Consider the following 10,675-nt stretch of genomic DNA (forward strand, 5'->3'; position numbering starts at 1 on the left):
GCGAATATGCGTGTGCGCATGTGCATAATACGTTTACGCATGTGCGTTTAATGTATAATGGACGGTATAAGCTGAGCTAAAATTACCTAATTCGGTTAATGTTGCAGATTGCGTTGTTCCTTAATCTTCGAATTGGATACGGCTTATTATTTTCTGCAGACTGTTAGAGCAATTTTATAAAAGTAAGCTTGAACTTTTGATTATGTCAAATAGAATTTCCGATATATATTTACTAATATGTAAAGGATCTACAAAGCGAAAGTATATTTCGAAGTCCATTAAACAGAAAGTGGAATTGCTGCAAAAAATGGATAAAGGCATATCCTTTGATTATGTAATCATTCCGAAATATGTTTATCAATTTCACGCTGCTCTGCGGGGGGGGGGGAGGGAAACGACGCGGGGCGCAATGAATTGGAAGTTGATCTGTCAGCACTATCCTTATGTTCAGGGCAGATGTTTTTATTTTATTTGGCTTATAATTCCTTACTAAATGTAGTATTTCATCTTGACGTACTCCATCTTTTATATGATTTAAATCAAGTTCCTCGTCATTATAATTCACTTCTGATAGTGAAGAAAGTGACACAGAGGTTATTGAAAATGAAAAAATTTCGATTGACAAATTAGTCGGTATTCTCGATACAGCAATTATAGGACTTGAACAGCGGAACTTTGTAACTAAACAAGAAATTATGTCTGTTTAATAGAATTAAAGAGAAAGTATTATCACGTGAAACGAAGCAACTTAAACAACTTAAATTGAAAGAAATGTTTAATAAAGTAAACAAATAAATATTAAGCTTTTTCTTTTTGTAAATTTTGATACCTTTTAGATCATAATTGTTCTTTATTTCATAAATTACGGTTTCATATTTTTAATTTTATAATGTCTGCATGCCATCTTACCAGATTTAAACTGATGATTTATAATCCAGAATCGCCGAAGTCCTGACGAGTCCGGATTAACAACTTTTGACTGTATAACGATTAATTATTTCAATACCAATTGTGTGAAATTTTATGCAATATTTAGTAATACAAAAATTATGTTCAGAATAAAACTGAAAGGTTAGAGTTGACTTTAGGGTACCCCTTGTATTGGGTTGGAGGGAAAGTTCTGTCGTATTTTAAAGAAAATATTTGAATTCTTTTATAAAAATATGTGTTTAATATTAATCAATTATATATGCTCCGTTATTTGTTACAACCTGTTGCCATCTTCCAGGTAACCTGTAAATTCCCGTTTTGTAGAAGTTCTCATCCATGGAGTTAAAATAGTCAGCAACTGCCTTAGAAACACTTTCAAAAGACTTGAATTTTTTTCCCATTAGATAATTTTGCAGAGATCTGAACAGGTAATAATCAGAGGGTGCAATGTCAGGTGAATACGGGGGGGGGGGGGGGGTGACTAAGGATTTCCCATCCTAACGCATTCAGTTTTTGTAGTGTCACCACTGCAGTATGCGGGCGAGCATTATCGTGATGGAACACTATTCCTTTTCTGGACGCTAATGCTGGCCTTTTTTCTTTGATAGCTGCATTCAATTTATCCAGCTAATTGCAGTACAGATCCGCGTTGATGTTTTTTCCCTGTTTCAGCAACTCGTAATACACTGGACCTTTCCTGTCCCACCACAAACAAAGCAGTACTTTTCGTTGATGGATACTTGGTTTTGGAACTGTTGCTGATGATGTTCCTGGTTTGCAGTAAGATTTTTTTCTTTTAATATTCTCGTAAAGAATCCACTTTTCATCTCCAGTAACCAGCCTGTCCAAAAACGGCTCCACATTGTGTCTAATCAGATGTGATGAACATATTCTTACACGATCAGACAAATTCTTTTCCGTTAATTCATGTGGAACCCAAACACTTTCCTTTAACACAAACCCAAGAGATTTAATGTGATCTCCAACAGTTGTATGATGAATGCCAAACTCTTCTGCAATTTCTCGACTTGTTAAATGTGGATTATTTTCCAAAATGGATCGCAAAAGATCATTATCGATCTTGGATGGTCGTCCAGATCGAACACTTTCTTTGAGGCTCAGGTCCCCGGAACGAAATTTGCTAAACCATCTTTGACAAGTACGAACATTTACAATATCTTTTCTAAATACCGCACATAAATTTTTACATGCAACAGATGCGTTGCTTCCTTTTTGGAATTCATATAAAATGCACTTTATCTACCAACATGTTTTTCCCTTTAAATATTACAAGTAAATGATGAAGGGTAAAAAAGGGCACCTTTTATATTATACAGCAGCTAAAAAAACAAAACAAAAAAAAAAAAAAAATCCCATTGACTCACTAGCCAGATGTTTTTTTTTATTTACAAGAAAAATCACCTGCCTATTTAAAATATGACAGAACTTTCCCTCCCCCATATTATCAGGAAGTTGTTTCATTTATTGCCAAGTTGTTGTTTTATTTGTGAATGGAAACCCTATTATGACGTAATTGGTTGCAGTGAATTTGAATCATGAGAAAAAATTTGGAAAGTGTCAGATTTTTGGTAAAGGCTTGTGTGTGTTGGATAAGTAAGTTGTTATTTTGTGGTTTACACAGTAAAGAGGCTGAATGTGGTAAGATTAATTTGAAATTTCTGCAAGATTTGGAACGAAAGGGAAAAAAGCATTAATTGACTTATGTGTAAATGAAGGTTTACTTAGTAACCATTATAAAATGTCCTGTTTGGAAGAAGGAAATAGGTATGGTTGAACTTTTTACTCTTAGTTTTGTGAATTTATGTAGCAACACCAGGATACAGAATCTAGTTCAGATAATTTTAGGAAGTGTTTGGATGCTGTTAAGAAATTTTGTTTGACTGAAGACTCGTAAATATGTAAATAAGGTAAGTTGATATTTCCTTCGTGTAGTGCTAAGATGAATTTCCTTTTTTATGTTATTTCATTGCTTGATTTAATATGTAGTTTATTCAGATTATATGTTTTTTGTTGGCTGTTCCTTTGACGTTTCAAGTTACTATAGTTCGATGTGTACATGCACAAAGTCAAGGGAGTGCACAATGCCATTTTTGTGCAATTCTGCAATTTTTTTTAAAGTGAAAATAGGTCGATGTGTACATGGATACCGAGTTTGTGCAATTCTTTCTCTTGTTATCTTGGATTTGTGTAGCGGTGATTTTTACACTAGCCAAAATAACAAGTAAAAGAATTGTACAAACTCGGTATCCATGTACCGCCAAAAATCGCCAAGGAGTACCCTAAAATATACTTTTACCAAACTGAAATATAAGCAAATAAAGAAATATATTTGCTTATATTTCAGTTTGGTAAATGATACTTAATGTATGACCACAGAACTACAACCAAGATTAAATAAATAAGTTAACCATGACCTTATAAAAAGTTTGAAGTTCTAACAAAATTTAAAAGTACATAAGACACTTTTTGGCTCTAGTGTAGAACTGCCCTTCAATAAGCAACAAATTTTATTCAATTTAGGCGATGAAACCCCATTTCTGGTTACCATGATAGTTTTAACTTTGTTTTCCCTTCCTGATAATTTTTTTTAATGAAAATAGATCGAAGTGTACATGGACAAAGTTAAGGCAATACACAATGCCTAGTTTGTGCAATTCTCTGATGCTTTTTAAGTGAAATTAGATCGATATGTATGTGGACACCGGGTTTGAGCAATTCTTTGACTTCTTATTTTGGTTTTGTATAGTGGCCATCTTGAAATTATACCTTCCTGGCATGAAAAATGAAGCTCCAAAAAAACAAGGGGTACCCAATTGTAAACTTTTACCCCCACTTTTTTTAAATACTATAATTTTTCAAAGTATTCATAATTATACAGCACCTGTCTCTCTTCTGCTCATAATAAACATGACATTTAACTGCAATTACACATTTTGTGCTTAAAACAATTTGCTATATTCAGAAGAGTTGTTTTTTAAAAACAAGACTTTCTTATATATAAAAATTGTTTGAAATAACACAAAAACATCTAATATTTTAATAAAACAGCTTACTTTAAAAGTGCCATACATATTTATTTTTTTAACACGGTCATACATAACCCGCTTTTAATATCTTCAAACTTTCTGGTATCAACTCCAGAAGCTAACACCAGGAATAAAGATTTATCAGGAATGCCATCATAAAGTTGCTTTACTATAGTATTTAACTCAGCTATAAAATCATCCATTTCACATGAATTAGGTATGTGACATATAGTCATATCAAAATTTTCAAAATTGCTTAAAGTTGCTTTGATAATTTTCTTTACATTAGATTTTATAATTTTTTGTACAGCATCTGTTAGTAAATCTAAGCAATAATGATCCAAAGAATCTTTACTGCCAATTAAACATACTTTTTTTGAAAATTTGCTTGCTTTACCAAAAAATCCATCAACACTTTTAGAATTACTAACTTCTTCATTCACATGAGGTATTTTTTCAGAGGAATCGGAAGAAAAATTTATTTTATTTTCTATTTCATTATCTTCCTGACTACTTTTCATCTCTTCTAGTATTACTTTTTTATTTGCATTGGTAGAACTATTTTCCAGCACAGCATCTCCATACTGCAGTGAATTTCCCAGTTTTAATTGCACAAGTTTCATTGTGGCAATAGAATCCTCAACAGGATGATGTCCTTTCTTGCCAACTTGTATTTTCTCATTAAGATGCATTAACGTAAGAGTTTTTAAAGAATCCTTTTTACCTCGTATTCCACTAGCATTGAAAATGACACTAGTGTCAATAATATATGGGTGAATCATTTTCAGAGCATGTAAATCACAGTTTAAAGACTGACCACACAAAATTGCATCAGCAGGAAGAACAGATTTTATTTTTTCTTGCACATCACTCAACCTAGTTGTCACACCCTCCAGCATTTCCTTTGTTATACCACTATATTTTGTCATATAATCAACTATTCTTTCGTCTGGTTTAACAAGTGTCTCATAAACTGTTTCAAGAGACTCATCCACAATAGCTATCCTTGTAAGTTCACATGGATTCTTTACTGTACGACACATTTCACAATCAAGCGCAAACATTGGAGAATTTGCAGTAACAGGTAAATATGAATCTTTAGTAAAGATATAATTTTCACTTTTGGAACTTGTATATACACTCTGAGGCAGCGGATAATTCTCCATCACCAACTGTATTGGGCTCAACAGCAGGTGTAATTTTGACGGTACTTTCAGAATTTCTGTTGTTCTTTCCGATGTTTTTTCTATAGGAAACAATGTCGAATAAGTATCCTTTGCCTGAATATGAAAATCTGAGACTAAATGTAAGCTGCTAAGTTCGGTTGCGAATGGAATATTTGATGATACTATATCCACCATGGAAGGAAAAATATCTGTAATATTATTCAACAAAGAAATATTTTGAATTATATCCCATTTTGTTAAGCCTTCTACAACTAGTAGAATTGTTTTGCTAATATTTTTCGGATTTTCTAATTTACACCACCGCATCGGATATGGAGATAAATGACCAATTAAAGATTTCAAAAGAAGATGGTAGATGTCTTCAATGAATAGAGGCGATATCGTATCACCGGGACATTTATCTTTATTATAATATTTGAAGTTAACTTGGGCTTTCAGACCAATTTCAGTGAGATAAAAGGAAGGATCTGAATTTGGTTTTTTTACATATTTTTTCAATTCATCTTTCAGAGTTTTATAACTTTCAGCCAAACTAGCTTCCTCTTTCTTCTGTTTAGCAGGAACAGCTTCATCCGTGGATACCAGTTTGAGGAAGGCCTCAAGTTTCCTCTTTTTAGCCGCTAATTTCTTATCCTTCTTAATGTTCCAAGTAACTAATTTGCTCGAGCTTGAATTCATTTTATAGGACAGGACACATGCACAATCACAAACATCAAACTTTCGTTTTCATGTTAATGCGTTTTTCTGCCCTTTGGATCCTCATTCAATTGAAACACCAATGATCGCTATCCGCGATTCATTTCACCTATAGGTGGCGCTTTCACATATTAATGTGGCGGATAAAGACCGGTATTTTGATCTGTGATCTCACTTCGTACATTCAAAAATGGAGTTGCTTCCGAAATGTTTGATTTTAATCAAGGAGGCGTAAATTCTCGTTATATTACTGAATTTTAATAAGAGGATTATTTGGTAATGCACGGAATTTTACTTGAAAAAGCCAATTTACAAATTTTGGTTTCCTATTTAAGGATAAGTTGTATAGCGTCTTGATCTCATGAAATCGAAGGACATTTCAGTGTTAAAAAGGAAAAGCAAAATATATATAAAATAAAAAATCTTGTTCATGTAAAGGAGGAACTGCTGGTTGTTGTGGGAAATTGTGTCACTGTTTTATTGTATTGCGATAGGCAGCTGATTTTAACGTTCACTTATTGTAAAAAAAAAAAAATGATTTCATATGTGTTTAACTTGGGATTTACAGAAAATCTGTACAGTCAAAAGTGTTTTTTTTTTTTTTTTCATAAAAATGATATTGAATCATTATATACTAAAAATATATTGATCTATTATATTCGTCTATTGTATTTATGTATATTACATACATAATAGCACTAATTATCAGATGCAATTTTGAGAATATCAACAAGCAAAGCACTTAAAAAAGAAAAAAGATACTTGTAATAGAAATATTAGTATTCTATATGTATTATAGAAAATACATGCAATGAATAATACCATGATTAAACATTTAAAAAAAAAGAGCAGATTAAGTATTACCTACCCCTCAGTACTTGAGAAAGCAATCCTGGCATATAACATGTAGTTAACTTTTCAATACATGATATTACAAGCATTTTCTTTAGATTTGTCGGATAAGGTTCGGAGAACAGCCTTAGTTGCGCCAACTTGGCTCCTTTGAGAATATGGGCGATATTTCATTTCGCCAACGGAAGTACAGTCGTTCACAAAAGTATTCGAACACCGGTACCCATTCAGATAATTTACTTTTCCGTTGAGAAACAAAATTGTCTCCAGAGTCTATCTTGGTTCGATAGAAAAAAAAACAAAAGGATGGCTCATGTCCAAAATTGGCTAGGTGCATGAAACAAAATACAACATGACCTATCTGGGTGAGATGGGAAACAAAATGGCTGCTCACGTGATCCATTATTGCGCTCAGAGAAAACGCAAAGTGTGGCTGCGGCTCGTCTCGGTTCGCGAAGAGTGAAAACCCAAAACGGTCTGCAGTGTCTATCTTTGTTGGATGAGAAAACAAAAGGATGGCTCATGTCCAATTTATTTAGGTGTGGGAAAAATATAACGTGACCTATCTGGATGAGATGTCTCCAGCGATCCAGTATAGACTATTTCCCCATCTGCAATAGGTGACATCTATAAACAATTTCATTGAAATCTCCTCGAAATATAAGAAACAGCTAGCTCGTGAAATTGTAAGGTATTCCCAAAAAATTCCACTTCTTGAAGAAGGAAAAACATCCTAGCTGCAGATGAGGTAGAGAGAGAGAAAAAGCATGTTGCACCATGGAGAGCCCGCACGGTTCTGAACAGAAAACGTGGAATGCTTTTATAGAAAAGAGTTGAAAGTGAAAGTAAAAGCCGATTGGAAATTTTTCACTTGGTTGCCGACTGGGAAAAAATTTTCAGAGCTCAAAAAAAAAAAAAAAAAAAAAAAATTCTGAGATGTAAAAAAAAAAAAAAATTTTGTTAATTTTTATCATGTCTTCTAGACATGATAAAAATTAACCCTACCCCCCTTTTGTGTGGGAATGTTGTCTCACTGTTTCTAAAAATAGACCATGACTCATTCTAGCAATTATATGTTTTAGAAAGGATGAGTCATGGTCTTTGGGTTTCTGCATTCCAAAGTAAACAAAGTGAAGACATCAAATTAATAGAAAAAAAAGAAGAGTTTTTTTTTTTTTTCAGCTCTGGAAATATTTTTCCCATTCAACAGCCAAGAAATATTTCCAGCCAATACAATTTCATTTTTACTTTCACTTTCAATTCATTTCTTATATTTATAAGAACATTTCATGTTTCTGTTCAGATCAGTGTGGGTTGTTCAAGATGCAGCAACTCTACTCCATCCCACAACCAGGAAAAAAAAGATGTTCTTTCATGAGGAATTCTTTTGGCTTTCGAAAACAATGATGACATGATGATTGTAATACATTTCTGTTGTCATGTCCCATACTTGAACTCAGAATTATTTCCAGAACTCTGAGAATTTTTTCTAGTCAGCTCGATCACCCAACTTTCGTATATTTATTTTTTAAGCCACTCGAGTTTCGACTTCCCATCCGTGTGTGCTGTGCATTCAACCTGGAGACACATTCCCTGAGCTCTAAGAAAATGTTTCCCAGCCCACTCAATCGCTGAAATGGATTAAAAATAAATTCTTTCATACATATTTAAACCTCAAGAGTGTTAGCTGTCATGGAAAGAGCCTTTTTTTTCCCTGAGCTCTAAGAAAATGTTTCCCAGCAGACTCAATCGCTGAAATGGATTAAAAATAAATTCTTTCATACATTTTTAAAGCTCAAGAGTGTTAGCTGTCATGGAAAGAGCCTTTTTTCCCCTGAGCTCTAAGAAAATGTTTCCCAGCACACTCAATCGCTGAAATGGATTAAAAATAAATTCTTTCATACATTTTTAAACCTCAAGAGTGTTAGCTGTCATGGAAAGAGCCTTTTTCCCCTGCGCTCTGAGAAAATGTTTCCCAGCAGACTCAATCGCTGAAATGGATTAAAAATAAATTCTATCATACATTTTTAAAGCTCAAGCGTGTTAGCTGTCATGGAAAGGGCCTTTTTTCCCCAGCCCACTCAATCGCTGAAATGGATTAAAAATAAATTCTTTCATACATTTTTAAACCTCAAGCGTGTTAGCTGTCATGGAAAGAGCCTTTTTTCCCCTGAGCTCTGAGAAAATGTTTCCCAGCAGACTCAGTCGCTGAAATGGATTAAAAATAAATACTTTCATACATATTTAAAGCTCAAGTGTGTTAGCTGTCATGGAAAGAGCCTTTTTTTCCCAGCCCACTCGATCTCTGAAACGGATCAAAAATAATTCTTTCGTACATTTGTTTAAACCTCAAGACTGTTAGCTGTTATGGAAACTGAAATTTATGTCACGGTTTGTGTGTCACACGTCGTCAACGGTATGATTTGAGGTGAAAATTGAAAACCCGGTATGAAAAATCTCTTTAACTTCAATTTAGAAGAAGGTGTGGGATAGAGAGATTTCATCATGGGAAAATGTCTTTCAATGTCCGTCATGGGAAAATGTCTTTCAATATCATGTCATCTCCTTTCAAATAGGATTAAAGATTTTTCTTAAACTATGTTGAAATCTTGATGCATAAAAACCACGGATGGGAAATTCTGATCCATGGATGGATCATCCAATTTCGCTAGACCCTGATAAACGGCTGCTGGTGAAATCCAAACGAGGGATCCTAGCTTTTCAAATGGGAAACATTTTCCCCTAAAAGGAGGAATGATTTCTATTCTGTGAGACGTCAAAAATTGGAAAAAAGCTTGTGTTCACAGAAGCTGTTACTAGAAGAGTGGTCCTGGGTCCAGATGAGGTAGAGAGAGAAAAAGCATGCTGCACCTTGGACAGCCCGCACAGTTCTGAACAGAAAACGTAGAATACTTTTATAGAAAAGTGTTGAAAGTGAAAGTAAAAGGCCAATCGTCTTGGCTGGAGAATTTTCACTTGGTTGCCGGCTGGGAAAAATTTTTCAAAGCTCAGAAAAAAAATTTGAGATGTAAAAAAAAAAAAAAAAAAAAAAAAAAAAAAAAAACTTTTTGTTAATTTTTATCATGTCTTCTAGACATGATAAAAATTAACCCTACCCCCCTTTTGTGTGGGAATGTTGTCTCACTGTTTCTAAAAATAGACCATGTATACCAATATACTACAAACGGACTTGAACGCCTGTTCTCAGTATGTAGCTATACAAATTTGAAGGTAAAATTAAAAAAAAGACATCTTTTTGGGGAAAAGGGAGTAAATTTGTATAGGAATATACTACAAACGGAATTTAAGGCCTGTTTTCAGTATATAGCTATACAAATTGGAAGGTAAAAAAAATAAAAAAAAGACATCTTTTTTTTCGGGGGGGAAGGCAGGGAATTTGTATAGGAATATACTACAAACGGACTTTAAAGCCTGTTTTCAGCATATAGCTATACAAATTGGAAAGTAAAAAAAAATAAAAAGAAAGACATCTTTTTTTTTCGGGGGGAAGGCAGTGAATTTGTATAGGAATATACTACAAACGAACTTTAAACCCTGTTTTCAGCATATAGCTATACAAATTGGAAGGTAAAAAAAATAAAAAAAGACATCTTTTTTTTTCGGGGGGGGGAGGTAGTGAATTTGTATAGGAATATACTACAAACGGAAATTAAAGCCTGTTTTCAGCATATAGCTATACAAATTGGAAGGTAAGAAAATAAAAAAAGACATCTTTTTGCTGGGAAATTAAGTGAATTTGTATAGGAATATACTACAAACTGACTTTAATGCCTGTTTTCAGTATATAGCTAAACAAATTGGAAGGTAAAAAAAATAAAAAAAAAGATATCTTTTTTGGGGAAAAGGAGTGAATTTGTATAGGAATATACTACAAGAACATCAGGAAAAGAACATCATGGGTCCAAGAATTGAAACTGAAAATCCAAAAACGAAATGTTAACG

At 33.5% G+C, this 10,675-nt stretch overlaps 1 protein-coding gene across 1 annotated transcript; it reads right to left on the reverse strand.

Annotated features, from left to right (window-relative positions):
• Window positions 1-3,965: 3,965 nt before the first annotated feature.
• Window positions 3,966-5,902, reverse strand: Rexo5 (RNA exonuclease 5). Its single transcript, XM_085825800.1, has one exon. The coding sequence runs from the start codon at window positions 5,840-5,842 to the stop codon at window positions 4,025-4,027; it is 1,818 nt and encodes a 605-aa protein (XP_085681926.1). The 5' UTR covers window positions 5,843-5,902; the 3' UTR covers window positions 3,966-4,024.
• Window positions 5,903-10,675: the final 4,773 nt, after the last annotated feature.

This window comes from Stegodyphus dumicola, chromosome 10 (assembly GCF_044657685.1).
Source record: "Stegodyphus dumicola isolate Sdum_Otavi_A_Nest chromosome 10, ASM4465768v1".
Lineage (NCBI taxonomy): Eukaryota > Metazoa > Arthropoda > Arachnida > Araneae > Eresidae > Stegodyphus > Stegodyphus dumicola.

What these genes read in the sequence shown, in the direction of transcription:
- Rexo5 (XM_085825800.1), bottom strand. Translation starts at nt 5,842, where the DNA reads ATGAATTCAAGCTCGAGCAAATTAGTTACTTGGAACATTAAGAAGGAT.